Source organism: Theropithecus gelada, chromosome 7b (assembly GCF_003255815.1).
Source record: "Theropithecus gelada isolate Dixy chromosome 7b, Tgel_1.0, whole genome shotgun sequence".
Classification (NCBI taxonomy): Eukaryota; Metazoa; Chordata; class Mammalia; order Primates; family Cercopithecidae; genus Theropithecus; species Theropithecus gelada.
Window position 1 is genome coordinate 24,144,404 of NC_037675.1, and position 22,405 is coordinate 24,166,808.

General features: G+C 47.3%; 1 protein-coding gene across 5 annotated transcripts in view; it reads right to left on the reverse strand.

The window, feature by feature from the left end:
• Positions 1 to 9,594: 9,594 nt before the first annotated feature.
• Positions 9,595 to 22,405, reverse strand: part of RBM23 (RNA binding motif protein 23) — a 21,826-nt gene continuing 9,015 nt past the window's right edge. For 2 of the 5 annotated variants that reach the window (XM_025392518.1, XM_025392520.1), the window contains 12 exons: positions 20,360 to 20,475; positions 19,222 to 19,269; positions 16,778 to 16,951; positions 15,869 to 15,922; positions 15,603 to 15,720; positions 15,362 to 15,514; positions 15,143 to 15,280; positions 13,337 to 13,402; positions 10,972 to 11,167; positions 10,764 to 10,889; positions 10,598 to 10,667; positions 9,595 to 10,517 (listed from right to left, as the gene is read on the reverse strand). In XM_025392518.1, coding sequence (XP_025248303.1) covers positions 10,514 to 10,517; positions 10,598 to 10,667; positions 10,764 to 10,889; positions 10,972 to 11,167; positions 13,337 to 13,402; positions 15,143 to 15,280; positions 15,362 to 15,514; positions 15,603 to 15,720; positions 15,869 to 15,922; positions 16,778 to 16,951; positions 19,222 to 19,269; positions 20,360 to 20,475 — 1,263 coding nt within the window. In that variant the 3' untranslated portion in view covers positions 9,595 to 10,513. Of the gene's footprint in view, positions 10,518 to 10,593; positions 10,668 to 10,763; positions 10,890 to 10,971; positions 11,168 to 13,336; positions 13,403 to 15,142; positions 15,281 to 15,361; positions 15,515 to 15,602; positions 15,721 to 15,868; positions 15,923 to 16,777; positions 16,952 to 19,221; positions 19,270 to 20,359; positions 20,476 to 22,405 lie in introns of those variants that run through there. The other 3 variants (XM_025392521.1, XM_025392519.1, XM_025392522.1) reach the window with 3 other exon arrangements.

Consider the following 22,405-nt stretch of genomic DNA (forward strand, 5'->3'; position numbering starts at 1 on the left):
TTTTAACTATGTCGTTTAGTACCTCCTCAAAAATGAAACAAAATAGGCCAGGCACGGTGGTTCACACCTGTAATCCCAGCACTTTGGGAGGCCAAGGCGGGTGGATCGTGAGCTCAGGAGTTCAAGACCAGCCTGGCCAAGATAGTGAAACCCCGTCACTACCAAAAACTACAAAAATTAGTCAGGTGCAGGGGTAGGCACCTGTAATCCCAGCTACTCGGGAGGCTGAGGCAGGAGAATCGCTTGAACCTGGGCGGCAGAGGTTGCAGTGAGCCGAGATCATGCCACTGCACTCCAGCCTGGTGACAGAGTGAGAGTTCATCAAAAAAAAAAAAAAAAGGAAGGGAGGAAGTAAGGAAGGAGGGAGGGAGGGAGGGAGGAAGGAAGGAAGGAAGGAGGGAGGGAGGGAGGGAGGGAGGGAGGGAGGGAAGGAAGGAAGGAAGGAAGGAGGGAAGGAAGGAAGGAAACAGAATAATTTAAAACAAAGCCTCAGGAGTCCAGAGAAAAAAGAGGGAAAAAGGAGCTCCTGGGGATATATAGATGGAGAAGGTGGAGAAGCAGCTACCAAAGAGGTAGTGGGAGAACTAGGATTGAGCCTGTTGTGACTACTGCCAGAGGAGGGGTTTCTAGGAGAGTATCACCAGTGGTCAGATATGGCCAGAGAGGAGGATGAGGAACAAGAAAGGCCCAGTGCCTTTTATGTGGCAGAAGCTTAAAACGTCTTTCGTGTATGGAAGATGATGACGGCAAGACCTCCCCCATGAGGGGAGCCATGCACCACGAGCCTCCCTCCCCCAACTCAGCTAGTCCCATCAGCCCAACCCATCTGTGTGTTCCCTCCAGACGCCTACAGGGAATAGCTCAGAACAGACAGAAGCTGAAGCCAGGCTCCCGCCAGACTTGGGAGAGGTGAGGCCTTCTCCAAGAGCCACGCCATTCTCTCTTTCTCTGATCAAGGCACAGTAGAGCCATTGATCTTGGCTGGGGTGAGAGGTCAGCAGAGGGCATTGGGGCCTGAGCTGCCAGGCCAGGTAAGGTCCCTTCTGTCCTCATGCATCTCTTAACCACTGCAATTTTGTCTTGGAGTCCGTGTTCCCTTACCAGCCCCTGCCCAGCCCTTACTACTCCCACTCCCCTTTGCCCACAAGACCCCCTCATTGGCCCAGAGCATAGACTTTGTGTGCTCTCCCCTGAGGGCCAGAGGAGTGGGGAGTCCTGCATCTGGAAATCTCTCCACTCTGGGCCTCTGCCTACAGATGAGCTTTTAGGCCCTGCTGCATCTGATCCCCTCTAGAGAGAATGGAACAGGGGCTTCTCTCTTCTGAAAGACAGTCAGGGTCATGTGTGGAAGTCCTCTGGGTTAAACCCTCACTCCCAGGAAGTTCACACACATACATCTTTTTATTAATGTAACATAGTTTAAATCCACATCAATCTGAGTAAATTTTTCCTGGACATTTTAATCTTTCATCCACAAATGCTAGAAGACATTTTGTTTCTCTCAAGTACTAAACATCTGCAATATGCCAATCACTGTGCTGGGCCCAATGGGGAAAACAAATACAAGTAAGACACAATCTCTGCCCCTCAAATCACTTACAATTAAGCTGGGGAGATGGATGAGGTGGTACAGCACAAAACAGGCAAAACAGCAGCAAACAATACCACATTCTATCTAACTTGGGGCTACCTCATGTGCTCCAGGAATTCTGAATGGAAGAAACAGTACATTTGGAAGACATATTTTAGAAACTGGGCCTTAAAGGATACGTAGGCTATAGATAGAGGAGAGAAAGAAGGAAAAGCATTCCTTGTGGTCAAACTACATGAGCAAATGCACAGAGGAGAAACAGTGGGCAGCCCACCACATGAGAAAAAGGCCCTTCCTATAAAGAAGGCAGCAAAATTTGGGTGGATGGTGCAGTCGTCAAAGGACACAAACAGCAGACAAGAGCATACTGCTTCTCAGGCCTTTATCATCTTGGTGACTCTCTGATGGATATGCTCAAGGTCCCTTTTCATCTATTTGAATATTGATGTCAAGTTTCCATAGCTTAGTGGCCTTGAAAACTCCAGATGTGAATGCAAATTCAGTAAGCCCTTGAATGCTTTTCAGTTAGTGCTCAGGATGTTTCCTGGATGGGGGTCTGTGGATGAAGTCACTCTTAACCTGTCTGGTTTGCTGAACTCAGCTACGCTATCCCAACTCTAAACGAAGAATACCTACCTTGTAGCAAAGTCATGAGGACTAAATAAAAGAGCAAAGATCTTTGTAATTTCTCAAGCATTATATAGAGGAGCAGTGGAAGTAGGAATGCCTTTTGCAACCTATGTCCCTTATTTAGGCATCAAAGCAACTTGCTAAACTCTCAAAACACAGCACCATCTGGAGATAAAAATTTAAGTTATAGTCTACAAAGTCCAACATGCCTCCCATAGGACTCACAGGTAACCCTTTATAGGGTTTTGTTGTTTGGTGGGAGGTTGGGGGAAAGATTGGCAACTGAAGCTCCGTGATGGCATTTTACTGCATGATTTTCCATTTTTGTGTTCAAATTATAACTTGACTTTAAGCAGAGGACCTGTGCTGATTTAAAATATTTATTCAGGTCAGGCAAATGGCTCACACCTGTAATCCGAGCACTTTGGGAGGCCGAGGTGGGTGGATCACGAGGTCAGGAGTTTGAGACCAGCCTGGCCAACATGGTGAAACCCTGTTTCTACTAAAAAAAAAAATCACAAAAATTAGCCAGGCATGGTGGTGGGCGCCTGTAATTCCAGCTACTTGGGAGGCTGAGGCGGGAGAATCACTTGAACCCGGGAGGCAGAGGTTGCAGTGAGCAGAGATCATGCCACTGCACTCCAGCCTGGGTGATAGCATGAGACTCTGTCTCAAAAAAATAAATAAATAGGCCGGGCGTGGTGGCTCAAGCCTGTAATCCCAGCACTTTGGGAGGCCGAGACAGGCGGATCACGAGGTCAGGAGATCGAGGCCATCCTGGCTAACACGGTGAAACCCCATCTCTACTACAAAAAAATACAAAAAAACTAGCCAGGCGAGGTGGCGGGCGCCTGTAGTCTCAGCTACTCGAGAGGCTGAGGCAGGAGAATGGTGTGAACCGGGAGGCGGAGCTTGCAGTGAGCCAAGATCCAGCCACTGCACTCCAGCCTGGGCGACAGAGCGAGACTCCGTCTCAAAAAAAATAAATAAAATAAATAAATAAATAAATAAATAAATAAATAAATAAATAAGGCCCAGTGCCTTATTTAGTGGCTCACAGTGGCTCACAGCTGTAATCCCAGCACTTTGGGAGGCCAAGGCGGGCAGATCACCTGAGGTCAGGAGTTCAAGACCAGCCTGACCAACATGGAGAAACCCGTCTCTACTAAAAATACAAAATTAGCTGGGCCTGGTGGCACATGCCTATAATCCGAGCTACTCAGGAGGCTGAGGCAGGAGAATCACTTGAACCCAGGAAGCAAAGGTTGCAGTGAGCCGAAATCACACCATTGCACCCCAGTCTGGGCAACAAGAGCGAAACACTATCTCCAAAAAAATAAAAAAATAAATATAATACTTATTCAGAAAGGAAAGTGCCAGTGTAGGGCTAGGCTCTGGAGACCAACAAAGATGGGTGCTTGGGGGAGGCTAGGAGAGATGCTAAGGAAAGGGTGGTAACAGAGGGTGCTCTCAGCCAGTTGTGGTGGCTCACACCTATAATCCTAGCACTTTGGGAGGCCAAGGAGGGAGGATCACTTGAGCCCAGTAGTTCAAGACCAGCTGGACAACATAGCAAGATCCCATCTCTACAAAAAATACAAAACTTAGCTGGGCATAGTGGCACATACCTGTAGTCTCAGCCAATCAAGAGGATCATTTGAGCTCAGGAGGTTGAGGCTGCAGTGAGCTGTGATGGCACCACTGTACTCCAGCATGGGCAACAGAGCCAGACCCTGTCTCAAAACAAAACAAAACAGAGTGCCCTGGCATTTTTCTCCTGCCAGACAAAGCTAATGGTGTTAGGTACCTTGAAGGTACCTGTGAGGAGGGCTCGTTTTGATTTTTTTTTTTTTTTTTTTTTTTGAGACAGAGTCTCGCTCTGTCGCCCAGGCTGGAGTGCAGTGGCTGGATCTCAGCTCACTCACTGCAAGCTCTGCCTCCCGGGTTTACGCCATTCTCCTGCCCCAGCCTCCCAAGTAGCTGGGACTACAGGCACCTGCCACCTCGCCCAACTAGTTTTCTGTAATTTTTAGTAGAGACGGGGTTTCACCATGTTAGCCAGGATGGTCTCAATCTCCTGACCTCGTGATCCGCCCGTCTTGGCCTCCCAAAGTGCTGGGATTACAGGTTTGAGCCACCGCGCCCGGCCTCATTTTGATTTTTCAAAACCATCTGGTTAAAATCTAACTATATGGACAGAGTCTCCAGGATAAAGAGATTGGGCTAGTGGGATTTGTTTTCCTGAAAACTAGGCAGGTTATAGGTGACCCAAGACCTTGTGAGCTTGGGGCTTTAGCCCAGGAACAATTTATTTGTTTAAAAATGAAGATTTATTTTCACCATTGCACCGCCCTTGCTTTTCCCCATAAACCTTGAGCTCTGAAGTTGGGGAGAATGAAAGTCAGCTAGAAAATCGAGTGAGTAAGCATCCAAAGGAATGAAAATACTGAGGACAGTAATAAGCCAAGTTCCAAACCCTTCTCAATGAATTCTCACAACATCCCTATGAGATAGTTGTTACCATTTCCTTTTTACAGATGAAGTGTGAGAGAGGTGAAGTAACTTACCCAAGCTTATTCAGCTAGTTTGTAAGGGAAGAGGGATCTGAACCATGCTGTGTGGTTCCAGAGTGTGACACTCAGCTACAGGGTGGAGGTCCCCTAGCTTGCTTATGCTCTGGAGTTGAGAGGAGGCAAATTCTTAGCACCACTAATTCTAAGCAAATAGGCTTCCTGATGCCTGAAAGCCGACTGAAACTCTCATCCTTTCTGGAACATTGGCAAGTTTGACAGGTCTCCGATTGTCAAGGTCATTGTTCCCCCTTTCTACAATCTGGCAGTGACTGGCTCCTTTCCAGTGTTCAGGCACCTCATCCATCTACCCATTGCTCTCAAAAATAACTGCTTAATGGCTCTCCAGCAACTCTAGCCAACTCCTTACGGGCTCTTGAGAGCAGATCATCTGAACAACTAATAGACTTCATCCAACTTTTTGAAGTGATCTTTGATCAGCTCTTTCCTTGCCCCCACCTTCCCACATAATCTAAGTTGGTTGGTCTGCTTTACCTCACTTTCACAGACCTATCTCAACCAAGGGCATACCGGAGAGCAAACCAGTCCTGGATATAAAGCCCAAAAGTTAGGAGAGAGGGGAAAGGATGTCTGAAGCTAGAAGATTCAGATATGCAGCTTCTCAGACCGGAATTCCTTTCCTGCATCCAGCTCGTGACTATTGCCTTCACCTGGCTGCCATGGAAACATCAGTCTCTGGTGGATGGCAAGCAGCACTTTAGAAAGAAAGTATCACAGGCTACCATGGTAACATCAAAAAGAGTAAAGCTGCATCTTCTCTCCTTGTGGAGTGAGGAAGGAATGGATGAGGCTCCTGGGAAAAGCGGCCTAGAAGGGGCAGCCTTTGGAAAGCTTGGTGCTGACTTTAACACAGAGAACATTCATTCAATTCTAAAGACATTTAATATGTGCAAGGCAAAGCAAGCATGAGAAAGACATCTAAGTCTGGTCTCACCAGGCTGTAACCATCGAGTAATGCAATTTTCTATAAAATAATTTTTACTGAAATTATTTTATTTACTAAATAAAAGTAGAGTAAGATGACCCACAAGAGGACAAAGAATACTGAAAAGAGAGATTAACTCCACCTAGGAAAGCTTCAAGGTCTTCAAGGACAGGACTTTTATCAGCAGAAGGAGGAAAGGAAGAGAAATGCCTGGCAGGATGGATCACTTCCATGCCTCTAGCAAGATACTGAGCCTACAGTAGGTCTGGCCTTAAGCTGCTTCAAGATAAGGTCTGAGGCTGGCTTCACAATGCACATGTCCATGCTATCTCCCAGGGCCCTTGTAGCAGAAAAAGAGCACCTTCAAGGTTCATCCACAAACACTGTCACTCAAGATAAGCAAAGACATGGCAGTGGAAAAATTCTGAGTCTACTGAGAGCTATGGGTGCAGGGATAGGAAATGTGACACTTCCTCACTGACTCCAAGGCCTTGTCTTCCGCGGTGGTGCTGAGAGGCAGGTAAGGTTAAGATCAAGGGATCTGAAGCCAGAGTATTTGGATTGGAATCCCTAACTTGCTAACCTTGTGCTTATGGGGAAAATTATTTAACCTATTTGGATATGCTTCCTTGTTTACAAAGTAAAGATAATAAACTACTTTAGAGGATTGTTGTGAGGATTTGGTGACTTAATACACATAAAATGATTAGAACACCTAACCTACAACCAACCTTGCATAAATGTTAACAATGACCATTATGCCACCTCCTGTCACCTCACCTTTCAGAGTCTCTTTTCACTGTCCAAGTGTTGCTGCCTGATTTTCACTAAAGCCTTTCCATTACAGGGAAAAGAGGGACTGTGATATAATTCCATCCTTCCAAGTTTTTTTTTTTTTTTTTTTTTTTGAGACGGAGTCTCGCTCTGTCACCCAGGCTGGAGTGCAGTGGCCAGATCTCTGCTCACTGCAAGTTCTGCCTCCCAGGTTTATGCCATTCTCCTGCCTTAGCCTCCCGAGTAGCTGGGACTACAGGTGCCCGCCACCTCGCCTGGCTAGTTTTTTGTATTTTTTAGTAGAGACGGTGTTTCACCATGTTAGCCAGGATGGTTTCAATGTCCTGACCTCATGATCTGCCCGTCTTGGCCTTCCAAAGTGCTGGGATTACAGGCTTGAGCCACCGCGCCCGGCCCCATCCTTCTAAGTTTTTACTCAATTCCCTTCATCATATGCTCCAGGACTAAAGGTTCACAGTCAAGCCTCTGCTTCTACTGGTAACTCCTATCTGGGGGGTTGTTGGGAGTCTGAGGAAGCAGGCAGAATTCCTGTGTCAAGAGCACAGCAGTTTAAAGAACAGGGAAGAAATGCCACCACCTTAGAGAATATAGAAGCATAGACTGGAAGCCAAAAATCAGGTGAGAATCTTTTGTAGAACTGAGGACTGGTAGGGAAATTCTATGCTGGGCAAAGGATCTGGGTCACAATGTCACTCCTACCCTGCCAGCCATCATGTGCAGGTAGATGTTGAGGGAAGTTTCTTTTACCTTAAGCTGGGTCCAGTGTCTGTTCACTGCCCACTTCTCTCCACTCTAACCACTACGTATGGAGGGATGAGTAACAAGAAGGCACTGAGTCACATACTGACACCAACTGTCACTCACTGGATGCCATCACCTTATATGGAGTAAGACTGGAAATTGTCTTAGATATTTCCTTATTTCCAACATTGTCTCTCTCCCAGCAAGAGGCTACATGAGGAACTAAGAATAAGAAAGAACTGAGGTGGAAGGATCCGGGTGTAGGAAGGTCAAAGTAGCTAGGGATGGAAACATAAGGAAACCAAGCAGAGGAAGGCAGGGAGGCAAGGCCTGTGGATATTTATAGTAGTCTGAAGGAGCCAAGCCAGCCCTGAGAAGATCCAGTTCATGGCCTCAGGATGACTAACAAAAATGGTACCCACTGCACTTCTCAAGATGCATTAGAAGCCAAATCAATAACTGTAGGGGTGCTGGGTCATAGCCAGCAGCTTTTATCTAAAAATAGTGCACCCTCCTTCCCTTCCCCAGGTCCAGAAAGCAAACTAGGATCAGATGGGGGAAGGGATGGGGGTGGTAACCAGGAGAACAGCAACATCAGCTGAGATCTAGGCCTGGAAGAATCAGAAATGCTGTGATTTGAACGTGTGCCCCAAAAGTTCACATTGGAAATTTGACTCCCAATGCAACAGTGTTGAAGATGGGGCTTAATACGAGGTGACTGAGTCACAAGAACAGAGCCCTCATGAACGGATTCATGTTACTATCACAGAGCAGGTTATCACGAGACAGGGCTGTTACAAAGCAAGTTTGGCCCATGGTCCCTTTGTCTCATGTACTCGTTTCTACCTTGTGCCCTTCTGCCACGGGATGACCCTCATCAGATGCAGGAACCATGCTCTTGAAATTCCCAGCCTCCAGAACTGTGAGAAATACCCCCCCTTTTTTTTTTTTTTTTGAGATGGAATCTCGCTCTTTTGCCCAGGCTGGAGTTCAGTGGTGCAATCTCAGCTCACTACAACCTCCGCCTCCTAGGTTCAAGTGATTCTCCTGTCTCACCCTCCCGAGTAGCTGGGATTACAGGCGCCCACCACCAGGCCCGGCTAATGTTTGTATTTTTAGTAGAGACAGAGTTTCACCATGTTGGCCAGGCTGGTCTCGAACTCCTGACCTCGTGATCCGCCCACCTCGGCCTCCCAAAGTGTTGGGATTACAGGCGTGAGCCACCGCACCCAGCCTACACTTTTCTTTGTAAATTACTCAGTCTGTGGTATTGTTATAGAAGCATTGAACAGACTTGGGAGCTAGAGTCCCACTGGCCGTTTATGACTCAAGCAAGCTTCAAGTATTTAAGTGATTTTGTGTTAAAAGCAACCCCAGAGGCTAACATCACTGGCTTAGAAGTCTGAGAGCTGACAAATTAAAACCTAACAGCAATTATCCATATTTTTAGCATAAGAAAGTCTTAGCATTTTGTTGCCATAGAGATCAAAAAAGAAGCCCCACAGAGCCCTGCCCCTGAATTCAGGCCTTCTCCTTTCATTTGGTCCCTAAGCTGGGTGAGACAGCCCCTCCCACCTCCTTATTATTAAGGCAGTGGTAGGTGCACCTTCCCTTTCACAGAGGTATTTCTGGAATACTCGGGACCCTAGAATTCACTGGTCCCAGGCCTGTGTTATCCCAGGCAGAGCCATATGGAAAGCAAGGGTGGCGGTGACTGACAGAGGAACAATAGTAGACATCAGGTCAGGGGAACCTGCTGTTAAACAAGACCCAAACCCCTTTGGATATTGGACTGGGACTGCTACTACAAAGAGGGTCAAAGGTAGGTACAAAGGCCAATAGAGTTAAGAATGCTCAGCTTAGCTCTGGTACTTAACTCTTCAAGATCACAACCCCCCCACTAGAAAAAAAAAAGTGTAGAATGTAGTACTGTCATAGTGCCATCTGATGGAAAGATAAGATCTGTCATTAGGCACAGAAAAGGAGCCTGTTAAGTCTTAAGTCTGTCCCGGTGCTGCAACTTGGCTGTTTGGGTAATTCTGTCCAGTGGGTAGTTGGGATGGAGATAGTTAAGATGAAAATAGATGGAGAAGACAACCATAGGATCAAGAGTGTAATGCAGATACAGAATGGGAACCCCACCCAGGTGTGAGTTTTCACTTTTCTTTCTAAAGGTGGTTAAATAAATAAAAGAAACACAATGGTGTTACTAATGTTTTATATCCCTAGAAACATCATGAGTTGGGCTCATGAGAAGTTGTCAGAGAGATACATAACAAAGACCACACACAAATGGGCAACAGCCGCCACGAGGCAGCGGCTTGCCTTTTGTACAAAGTTTATATATATATATATATATGTATATATATTTATGTACACAGATACAAGGGTATAAAATCCAGTGAGAAGGGCTCACACATGCCCAGGTAGGGGATGGGAGCAGCTTTAATTGCCAGGGTTGAGGCCACAGTAGAGGCACACAGGAAGTGGTAGAGAGTAGCAGCCTCCCTCCACCCTCCCACCCTGGGCCAAAGGGAGGAAATGGGAGGAAGGACAAGTATACACATGAAGATGGAAGATACTGGAAAGGTACACTCCACCTTTTACTAAATTTCTGAAAGCCCCTAAATGCCTGGCAGAATGGATCACTCCCATGCCTCCTAGCAAGATGCTGAGCCTACAGTAGGTCTCACCTCAAGCTGCTTCAAGCTAAGGTCTGAGGCTGGCTTCTCAATGCACATGTCCATGCTATCTCCCAGGGCCCCTGTAGCAGAAAGAGCACCTTCAAGGTTCACCCACAAACTCAGTCCTCTTGATTCAGAGGTCCTAAGGTTTTCCTTGACAGACTAAAGGGTAAAGGTACAGGAAAAGGAGAGAGGCCAGTTCCTTCAGTTAATGCCCTATGGCCTTCCCAATAGGGGAGGAATTGAGAAATCACTAAGGTGTTGGAAAGGGCAAGAAGGTAATCTCAGAGACATACACATGGAGAAACAGGTATTCAATGCAGGTGTGGATTCTGTTCTCTTCAACTGGGGGCTTTGCTCAGCAGAGTCCATTTCCAGTGGGGCCATGGGCAGGAGCTCTTCTTGGTATCTTAAGGGTGGCCCCAATTTCCTCAGAGACAATGTCCATGCCCTCAGGATGGCTTGGTCCACAAAATGGAGAAATGGGGCCATGGAAGAGTAGATGTGAAGTGGCAGGATCCAGAGGCACAAGGAGGCAGTATGCTGTGCCACTGATTTACCTGTGGAAAGAAGTAGTAAATGGGAATTCAAAGGAAAAAGAGTAATCAAAGACTAGAATGACCGAGGCCCTGAGACTCACATGGTCTGGGGGGTAAAGAGGCTGGACAGCTGGAAGCACTGGGAGGCAAGGTTCAGGGCTGGACTCAGAGCTAGAACAAAGAGAGGCTGAGTGAGTGAGCAAGCACAGCACACTCCTTCTTTCCAGACCCCCAAACCTTCCCTTCCTTTCCCATGTCCAAGACTACCAGTCAGAGCTGCTGGATTCAGGGCCCCCAAGGGAACTGCTCCATTCAGTTGCAAGGCAGCAGCATGGGCAGCAGCGGCAGCAGCAGCGGCAGCAGCAGCAGTGGTTGGCAGTTGGATTCCAGAGCCTAAAAGGAAAAGGCGGGATTAAGCCCCAACCCTTGCTCTAAAATTCAACCCCCTATTCTTCACCTTGTGGAGATATTTTACCTTCTGCCAGTTTTGCCATGAGCTGCAAACGTCCACCTGCTGATCCTGGATCCAGCTCCTGGTCCCCATCAGGAAAAGTGATGTCTGTGCCACCATCCAGTCGCTCAGTCACATGGCCAACCCTCATAGGTCGACCAGCAAGCTCAAAGCCATTCAACTGTTCCAGGGCCCGGCGGGCACACTCAGAATCAGAGAACTATAAGAAACCCAGGCCATGTTAGCCACCTCCTCGCCAAAGACATGCTCTCAAAGCCCCAGTAACACTCCCTAGTCCTACTAGCCCAGGAAAATTGTATGCTCACTGAGGTACAAACTTTTCTTTCCCAGAAAATATGACCTATGCCCATCACCTCAAAATGGTTCTCTGAAAAGGACCTTTTCCAACGAACTCAATGGCAGTCACTTTTCAATCTTCCAGCTCCATTAAGAATCTAATAATGCAAAAGTTTATTATTGTAGGAAATCTAGCCTGACAAGTTATTTCACAAATGGGTATATCAAATGGAAGACAGGCTAAGAGCCAAGGCTCCTGAGCTTTTAATTCAGTTCTCTGTACTAGTAAGTTTTTTTTTTTTTTTTTTTTTTTTTTTTTTGAGACGGAGTCTCGCTCTGTCACCCAGGCTGGAGTACAGTGGCGCGATCTCCGCTCACTGCAAGCTCCGCCTCCCGGGTTCACGCCATTCTCCTGCCTCAGCCTCCCGAGTAGCTGGGACTACAGGCGCCGCCACCTCGCCCGGCCAATTTTTTTGTATTTCAAGTAGAGACGGGGTTTCACCGTGTTAGCCAGGATGGTCTCGATCTCCTGACCTCGTGATCCGCCCGTCTCAGCCTCCCAAAGTGCTGGGATTACAGGCTTGAGCCACCGCGCCCGGCTGTACTAGTAAGTTTTAGTTCTTTTTTTTTTTTTTGAGATGGAGTCCCACTCTGTCACTGAGGCTAGAGTGCAGTGGTACCATGTCAGTCCACTGCAACTTCCGTCTCCTGGGTTCAAGCAATTCTCCTGCCTCAGCCTCCCGAGTAGCTGGAATTACAGGCTCCCACCATCACACCCAGCTAGTTTTTTTATTTTTGTTTTTTTAGTAGAGATGGGGTTTCACCATGTTGGCCAGGCTGGTCTTGAACTCCTGACCTCAGGCAATTTACCCACCTTGGCCTCCCAAACTGCTGGGATTACAGGCATGAGCCACCGTGCCCGGCCAAGTTTTAGTTCTTAGTCAAGTACTAGGAATCTGGAACTCCTAATTCCAGGCTTAGGAGGGAACACACCCTAGTGCTGACAGCAAGGCAGCAAGCACACCCCAACATACACACCAGAGCTGTTGACTAAGTGACCTGCTGACCAGAAGGCCTTTACTCTCTAGTCCCTTTTATCAGCAGCACCCAGCAACACCCTGGTACAAAGAGGATTCCCAGTCTGCTGTTTGTGTAAGTGTCAAGGTTGTTGACCTAAAAGGCAACAACACAAGGGCAAAAATGCCCCACAGAAGCCTTTCCATATCTCAGTCACATAGAGAGCTAGAAAAGGTTACAAAAGTTACTTGCCACCACAGAATTGTCAACACCACAGCTAGCTTTGTTTAGCTAGCTAGCAGTATTACCTGCCTTAGGGCCTGGCATGTGGTACTGACAGTTCCTAGGCAGGTTTTACACATGGCTTGCCTTTACTGGGTATTTTTGAGGTGAGTAATTCCAATGATAGAATACAACCTATTGCCCTGTGCCCTGTGGGTAACTGTGGGGTGTATGCTGCCTGGTTTAAGCCCAGAAAATACAAGCTTCTATCAGACTTTGTGGCTGGCAGCCAGTTCTCAGCCTGGAGTCACATGGGGCTGGAAGAACCAGTTACAGGAATTGGCAACAATTTTGTTGGAACGTTAGGAAAAGGTGAAACTTGCCCATAATTAGGTGGCCTCACTATTCTCTCCATAGTGCTACGTTAATAACTGATCCTTCTCAGTGCAGAAATTGCTTCAAATAGGGTAGCACCAGAGGGAAGCATAATTATGAGAAACATCAGCTCTATAAAGCATGTCTTTAAAAGCCCATACCTAACTTCCCTCATACCCCCAACCTTTTAGCTGCAGCCTGGTTACTATTACCCAAAGAGCCAAGCTGCAGCACCAGGGAAGCTGGCTGAACTCCTGGACACCCCCATACCAGGGCCACTGACAGAATGTAGGAGCAAAGCCAAGATCTCAAGCAATGCACTCATCTCAAGGGGCAGAAGGCTAGTCCAAGCTTCGGGCACCAGGGTTTACGGGTCATTTAGACAGGTCCTAAAGGAGGAGGATGAAGCTAAGCTGCAAAATCAGACAAGTGGACAAACCCAAAGTAAAATAAAAAAATTAAAAGACTAGAGACTCACCGTGATGAAACCATAACCTTTAGAGCGGCCTGTATCTGAGTCCTTCATCAGGACAATATTATCAATCTGTAGTAGAATAGTAGAAATTATTAGTAAATTTTTGACTAGTCCCTATCTTCAATCTTTCCTACCCAGATTTTTTTTTTTTTTTTTTAAAAGACAGAGTCTTACTCTGTTGCCCAGGCTGGAATGCAGTGGTGCAATCACTAATTTTTGTATTTTTAGCAGAGATGGGGTCTCACCACGTTGGCCAGGCTGGTCTTGAACTCCTGGGCTCAAATGATCCACCAGCCTCAGCTTCCCACAGTTCTGGGATTACAGGAGTGAGCCACGATGATCCGCCAATACTTCTAGCTTTCTACCCAACAAATTACGTATCTTTTTATTATTTTTTTTTCGGCGATAGGGTCTCACTCTGCCGCCCAAAATGGAGGGCAGTGGCACAATCATGACTTACCGTAGCCTTGATCTCCTAGGTTCAAGCAATCTTCCCGCCTTAGCCTCCCACGTAGCTGGGACTACAGGCATAGGCCACCACACCCAGCTAATTTTTTATTTTTTGTAAAGACGAGGTTTTGCTAGGTTGCCCAGGCTGCTCTCAAATTCTCAGGCTCAAGTGATCCTCCTGCCTCAGCCTCCCAAAGTGTTGGGATTATAGACTGAGCAACAGTGCCTGGCCCAAATCTTCTTTTAGAAAGAAACAGTAGGGTGCAGTGGCTCACTCCTGTAATCCTAGCACTTTGGAAAGCTGAGCTGGGCAGGCAACGTGGCAAAACCCCGTCTCCACAAAAAATACAAAAATTAGCAGGGTGTGGTGGTGCACGCCTACAGGAGGCTGAGGTGGGTGGGTCACTTGAGCCTGCGAGGTCGAGGCTGTAGTGAGCCTTGAAAAAAAAAAAAAGGGGCCGGGCGCGGTGGCTCAAGCCTGTAATCCCAGCACTTTGGGAGGCCGAGACGGGCGGATCACGAGGTCAGGAGTTCGAGACCATCCTGGCTAACACGGTGAAACCCCGTCTCTACTAAAAAATACAAAAAACTAGCCGGGCGAGGTGGTGGGCGCCTGTAGTCCCAGCTACTCGGGAGGCTGAGGCAGGAGAATGGCGTAAAAACCCGGGAGGCGGAGCTTGCAATGAGCTGAGATCCGGCCACTGCACTCCAGCCTGGGCGACACAGCGAGACTCCGTCTCAAAAAAAAAAAAAAAAAGAAAAAAAAAAAAAGGCCACCTTTTACCAAAATATTTCTACTGACTTTTTTTTTTTTCCCCAAGACAAGATCTCTGTCACCCAGGCTGGAGCGCAGTGGCATGGTCTTAGTTCACTGCAGCCTCAACCTCCCTGGGCTCAGGTGATCCTCCCTCCTCAGCCTCCCAAGTAGCTGAGACTACAGGCACGTGCCAACATACCCAGCTAATTTTTGTATTTCTTGTAGAGAGAGGGTTTTGCCATGTTGCCCAGGCTGCTCTCAAGCTCCTGGGTTCAAGCAATCCACCTGCCTTGGCCTTCCAAAGTGTTGCAATTACAGGTATGAGCCACTGCACCCCGTTTCTTAATTAGTAATCTTAATCTTACCTATTAATCTTCCCTAATCTGGCCTATTATTTGATTTCATTGTGTCTAACTTATTTGTCTACCAAGCACATGAATATAGATGGAGCCAAACTTTCACAGCAGAGACTCATACGCCCATTATGATGTATGCAGCAGGTTAATCATGGCCAGGCAGAACACAGAAGTACACTCAAACACTCATCCTCCCCTCCCCACTTCTTCCAATTCCCTTCAGAGGTTTCTCTCACTTCTACTCACTTTACCAAAGGGCTCAAAGATGCCCCGGAGCATGTCTTCAGTGATATTGAAGTGCAGGGAACCCACATAGAGGCGCATTGGTCCACCACTGCCCTTTTGCAGGTTGTTGGCCATGGCTGCCAGTCGGTTTTTCTCTGCCTGGGGAAGGAGGAAATGATGGGTCATGTCCCACACTCCCTCTCCCCTTAAAATCTTATGTCTGTTTCTCAGCCTGCTCACCTGTGAAGCCTGTACAATGATAGGCACTCCCAGCAACCGCTGCCCAGTCAGCCCAATGGCCAGTGGCACAGACTGGATTTCACAGAATTCCACATAGGCAATGCCCTTAGAACGACGTGAGTTCCGATCTGAGATGATACGTACATCGCGAACCTATCCAAGACACAAAAGAAATCCTGAATTGGGCATAAAGGAGATAGAAGCTAAGCTACTCAGAAGAAAACTAAGGTGGGAGGGTTACCTTGCCTACAGCAGAGAAAAAGTCCTCCAGATCTCGAGGCCGAATGCGGGCAGCTAACTGCATACAGAAAACCGTGCGGGCATCACGCTCCTCAGGACTCAGATTATCAACTGACTCCCTAAAGAGTGAAATGTATTGAGACCAGCCCTTTGAATACCTGGTCATTGTTCTCCAGCTAACCCTCAAGTACTACGCATTCCTGTTATTTGGCTCAAATAACCTTTTACTCATACCTCACAATCCCTAAAAAAGTGTTATCAACTCACCTGACTGGGCTCTTCTCTCTGAAATGAGGACTCTTACTGTGTCCATATCTATAACTGAAGAATAGAGAAAAACAAAAGGTGAAACCTTATTCTCATTGGTCCAATGCTGGGTCTTCCATGGTGAGAAAACCAGATTCCAGTATTTCGTCTCATTTTATTTTTATTTTTTATTTATTTATTTTTGAGACGGAGTCTCGCTCTGTCGCCCAGGCTGGAGTGCAGTGGCCGGATCTCAGCTCACTGCAAGCTCCGCCTCCTGGGTTTACGCCATTCTCCTGCCTCAGCCTCCCGAGTAGCTGGGACTACAGGCGCCCGCCACCTTGCCCGGCTAATTTTTTGAATTTTTTAGTAGAGACAGGGTTTCACCATGTTAGCCAGGATGGTCTCGATTTGCTGACCTCGTGATCTGCCCGTCTCGGCCTCCCAAAGTGCTGGGATTACAGGCTTGAGCCACCGCGCCTGGCCGTATTTTTATTTAAGACAGTGTTTCCGCTGTCACCCAGGCTGGAGTGCAGTGGCGCCATCTTGGGTCACTGCAACCTCTGCCTCCCAGGCTCAAGCTATCCTCCCACCTCAGCCTCCTTGTGTAGCTAGGATTACAGACACACACGACCACATCTAGCTAATTTTTGCATTTTTCGTAGAGGCAGGGTTTCGCCATGTTGTCCTGGCTGGTCTCGAACTCCTGGGGCCAAGTGATCTTCTGGCCTCAGCCTCCCAAAGTGCTGGGATTACAGGCATGAGCCACCATGCCCAACAGTGAATTTTGAATACCGACCCTTTATGTGCCTAAGTATCCTGCCAAGCGCAATGTGTTATAATAAGCACCCTCAAGCAGGGTTCATAGTGCATTTGTTGTTTTATCCATATTATTATACCAAGGTGAATCTTATTAGCAAAAAGTGATACCCAGCGGCAAGTGGAGGACTCCTGTAGCTCACACGATCCTCATGACGACGGTCCCGACTTCGCAACTCACTACTATGTCGACGATCCCAGCTACGGCTACGGTGACGACGCTGCCGATCCCAACTTCGGCTCCGACTGTTTCTCCGTCTATACCGATCCCGATCTCGACTACGACTACAGATGGAAACAACTACAGTCAGGCCCACATCATGTTTAGGCCAACAACCAAGTGCATATACAACAGTGGTCCCATACGATTATAATGGTGCTGAAAAGTTCCTATAACCTAGAGATGTTACAGCCGCTGTCATGTCGTAACGTATTACTTATGTTTGCGGTGATGCTGGTGTAAACCAAACTACTATTGCACTCCCAGTTGTATAAAAGTACAGCACATCCGATTATGTACAAAGTGGATCTCATGAAAATAGAAAGTAGACTAGTGTTTACTAGAGGCCTGGAAGGATGGAGGGATAGGGGGTGTGGGTGGAATGAACAGAAGTAGATTAATGGGTACAAATGTATCATTAATTAGAAAAAATAAGACCCAGGGCTGGGCGCGGTGGCTTATGCCTGTAATCCTAGAACTTTGCGAGGCCAAGGTGGGCACATCACCTGAGGTCGAGAGTTCAAGACCAGCCTGACCGACATGGAGAAACCCCGTCTCTACTAAAAATACAAAATTAGGCCGGGTGTGGTGGCTCACGCCTGTAATCCCAGCACTATGGGAAAACGAGGCGGGTGGATCACTTGAGGTCAGGAGTTCCAGACCAGTCTGGCCAACATGGTGAAACCCCATCTCTACCAGAAATACAAAATTAGCCAGGCATGGTGGCACGTGACTGTAATCCCAGCTACTCGGGAGGCTGAAGCAGGAGAACTGCTTAAACCTGCGAGGTGGAGGTTGCAGTGAGCCGACATCGTGCCACTGCACTCCATCCTGGGCAACAGAGTAAGACTCTGTCTCTTAAAAAAAAAAAAAAGGCCGGACGCGGTGGCTCAAGCCTGTAATCCCAGCACTTTGGGAGGCCGAGGCGGGTGGATCACGAGGTCAGGAGATCGAGACTATCCTGGCTAACATGGTGAAACCCCGTCTCTACTAAAAATACAAAAAACTAGCCGCGCGTGGTGGCGGGCGCCTGTAGTCTCAGCTACTTGGGAGGCTGAGGCGGGAGAATGGCGTGAACCCGGGAGGCGGAGCTTGCAGTGAGCCGAGATCACGCCACTGCACTCCAGCCTGGGAGACACAGCGAGACTCCGTCTCAAAAAAAAAAAAAAAAAAAGACATTAAACATTAGCCAGGCATGGTGGCACATGCCTGTAATCCCAGCTACTCAGGCTACGGCAGGAGAATCACTTAAACTCGGGAGGCGGAGGCTACGGTGAGCCAAGATCGCACCACTGCACTCCAGCCTGGGCAACAAGAGCAAAACTCCGTCTTAAAAAAAAAAAAGAAAAGAAAAAAGAAAAAACAAGACCCAGTGTTCAACAGATCAGTAGGGTTATTACTACAATGTACAACAATCTATTATACATTTCAAAATAGCTAGTAGAGAATAATTTGAACGTTTCCTAGCATAATGAAAAGATAAATATTTAAGTCAAGGATATCTCAAGTACACTCATTTCATCTTTACAAATTGTATGTATTAAATTTCACACATATCAGAAACTACACACATTATGCATTAAAAATTGTTTAAAAATAAAACAATTATGTACAGTATATACTTCATGATAAAAAATAAAGATGTTACTGATTCGTGTATTTACTACACTTATCATCATTCTAGAATATATTACTTCTACTTATAAAAAAATGTTAACTATAGAACAGAGGCGGGTCCTTCAGGAGGTGTTCCTAAAGAAAGCATTGTTATAGCAGAGTACAACTCTATGTGTATTAATGCCCTTGAAGACCTTCCAGTGGGACAAGATGCAGAGGTGAAACACCCTCTGCAGGCCTAGGTTCATGTGTCTTTGTGTCGTAGTTTTCAACAATAACAATAATGTTTAAAAAGTAAAAGACAAAAAAAATTTAAAAGTAGAAAAAAGCTTATAGAATAAGGACATAAAGAAAATTTGCCGAGTTGTACAATGTGTTTGTGTTTTAAGCTAAATGTTTTATTAATTTTTTTTTTTTTTTTTTGAGACAGGTCCTCAATCTGTTGCCCAGGCTAGAGTTTAGTGTTACAATCTCGGCTCACTGCAACCTCAAACTCCTGGGCTCAAGCAATCCTCCAGCCTTAGCCTGCCAAGTAGCTGGGAGTACAAATATGTACCACCACAGCTGGGTAATTTTTTAATTGTTTGTAGAGATAGGATTTTGCTATGTTGCCCAGGCTGGTTTGGAACTCCTGGCCTCAAGTGGTCCTCCCCGCCTTGGCTTCCAAAGTGCTAGGATTAAAGATATGAGCCACTGTGCCTGGTCCAGAATTACTGACCTGCGCTTTCTATCCCTGCTTTTACTATGGCTCCGACTCCTCTTCTTCCTGTGAAAGAGAGTACATTCTTTTTTTTTTTTTTTTTAAATTTTGAGAAAGAGTCTCGCTCTGTCGTGCAGTGGTGCAATCTCGGCTCACTGCAACCTCTGCCTTCCAGGTTCGAGCGATCCTCCTGCCTTAGCCTCCTGAGTAGCTGGGATTACAGGCATGTACCATCACGCCCAGCTAATTTTTTATATTTTTAGTAGAGACAAGGTTTCGCTGTGTTGGCCAGGCTCATCTTGAACTCCTGGCCTCAAGTGATCCACCGCCTCAGCCTCCCAAAGTGCTGGGATTACATGCGTAAGCACCACGCCAGGTCAGGAGTGTAAATTCTTAAAGAGAAAGTTTCATTATTGCTGCCAAAGAAAAGGAATTACAGTAAGGCCAGAATGAAACAGAAAGCATGGAAAGGCCAAAGCCCCGAAGATGATCCAGCAGTAGTTCACAGCAACTGCACAATACCAACTTACAGCCCTGAAAGCTGTCAGGCATCTGAAGAGGCCATTTTCCCCCTAATGCCAAGCAAAACCTGGTGTTTCCAAATCAGGGGTCCTCTTGCATTTTTTGTTTGTTTGAGACAGAGTCTCACTCTGTTTCTCAGGCTGGAGTGCAATGGTGCAATCTCGGCTCTCTACAACCTCCGCCTCCTAGGTTCAAACAATTCTCCTACCTCAGCCTCCTGAGTAGCCGGGATTACAGGCGCCTGCCACCACGCCCAGCTAATTTTTGTATTTTTAGTAGAGACGGGGTTTCACCACGTCAGTCAATCTGGTCTCGAACTCCTGACCTCAGGTGATCCACCCACCTTGGCCTCCCAAAGTGCTGGGATTACAGGTGTGAGCCACCACGCCTGGCCCCTCTTGCTATTTTATTCAAATTAAGTATATTGATGCTAGGACTAATCCACAAATCTACACTGGAAAGTGAAGACTAGGTAAATAAATCAAGTCACCATTATTCTCATGACCTAAGTGGAGCCATTACTAAAAGTCAGCACTCTTAACAGAAACGATCTCCCTATTCTGGTTATTTTTCCAATGGACAAAACTGTTTCCCTTCCCCAAGGTGCCAACCCATTTCTTCCTCCCACACTCACTTGCTTGTCTCCCCGATGGTGCTGCTTCCACTGGTCCCACTGTTGCCACTGTTGCTGGTGCTGCTGGTGGTATTGCTAGGATAATCCTTTTTAACTTCTTTCCTTTGTTGCTCATCCTGAGGCATTCACCAGGAAAATGTCACAAGGTATAAGGTGGCAGACACACAGATTCCAATGGGCAAAGGGAACAAAGGTGGACAAGGAAGAAATCAAAGCACTTGATTAGCCAGATTTTGAGCACCCTTATTTCCTAACAAAGGGAGTAAGAGAGGAATCAAGAAACTACCTAAAAGGAAGAGATCAGCATGACAGATTTTGATGTCAAACTGTGGTTACCCAACATCTGCTCCACTGACATTTCCCAGAGAGTTACAAATTGGGGCTAGGCTGGGCGCGGTGGCACCTATCTGTAATCCCAGCACTTTGGGAGGCCAAGGCAGGCGGATCACCTGAGGTCAGGAGTTCCAGACCAGCCTGACCAACATGGAGAAACCCCATCTCTATTAAAAATACAAAATTAGGCCGGGTGCGGTGGCTCACGCCTGTAATCCCAGCACTTTGGGAGGCTGAGGTGGGTGGATCACGAGGTCAGGAGATCAAGACCATCCTGGCTAACACAGTGAAACCCCACCTCTACTAGAAATACAAAAAATTAGCCGGGCGCGGTGGCGGGCGCCTGTAGTCCCAGCTACTCAGGAGGCTGAGGCAGGAGAATGGCGTGAACCCGGGAGGCGGAGCTTGCAGTGAGCCGAGATCGCACCACTCACTCCAGCCTGGGTGACAGAGCAAGACTCCGTCTCAAAAAAAAAAAAAAAAAATACAAAATTAGTCAGGCGTGATGGCACATGCCTGTAATCCCAGCTACTTGGGAGGCTGAGGCAGGAGAATCGCTTGAACCCGGGAGGCTGAGGTTGTGGTAAGCTGAGAACGCGCCACTGCACTCCAGCCTGGGCAACGAGTGAAACTCCGTCTCCAAAAAAAAAAAAAGAAAAGGAAAGAAAAAAAGAAAGGTGGGGGAGGGAGAAGGAGGGAGGGATGGCAGGAGAGGGCAGAGGGAGGGAAAAGCAAGCAAGCAAGAAAATTGGTGTTAAGTGGGCCAGGTGCAGTGGCTCACTCCTGTAATCCCAGCACTTTGGGAGGCCATGGCAGGCAGATCCCTTGAGCCCAGGAGTTCGAGACCAGCCCAGGCAACACAGCAAGACTGTCTCTATAAAAAGTATATTAAAAAAGAAACTGGGACGGGCGCAGTGGCTCACACCTGTAATCCCAGCACTTTGGAAGGCCAAGGTGGGTGGATCATGAGGTCAGGAGATCGAGACCATTCTGGCCAACATGGTGAAACCCCAACTCTACTAAAAATACAAAAATTAGCGGGGCATGGTGGCTTTTGCCTATAATCCTAGCTACTTGGGAGGTTGAGGCATGAGAATCGCTTGAACCCAGAAGGTGGAGGTTGCAGTGAGCCAAGATCACACCACTGCACTCCAGCCTGGCGACAGAGTAAGACTCTGTCTCAAAAGAAAAAAAAAAAAAAAAGAAATTGGTGCTAGGTCTGAGGTACAGTGACTTTCTACTGTGTCACTTCGAGTTTTGAGCAAAGCACAGATTACCAGCACCACATTATGTGCCCACCCCGGTTTCTGGTCCTCTCTAAAAGTATGGCTCTTAACCACAGTCTCCAGCAAAGCTTACTAAGACTATGCCTTATTGTACATAATAAATAAGCAGGGAAAGAGGATTTATAAAATGCTGAAAGTTGAAAGTTGCCGGGCGCGGTGGCTCAAGCCTGTAATCCCAGCACTTTGGGAGGCCGAGACGGGCGGATCACGAGGTCAGGAGATCGAGACCATCCTGGCTAATATGGTGAAACCTCGTCTCCACTAAAAAATACAAAAAACTAGCCGGGTGAGGTGGCGGGTGCCTGTAGTCCCAGCTACTCGGGAGGCTGAGCCAGGAGAATGGCGGGAACCTGGGAGGCGGAGCTTGCAGTGAGCTGAGATCTGGCCACTGCACTCCAGCCTGGGCGACAGAGCGAGACTCCGTCTC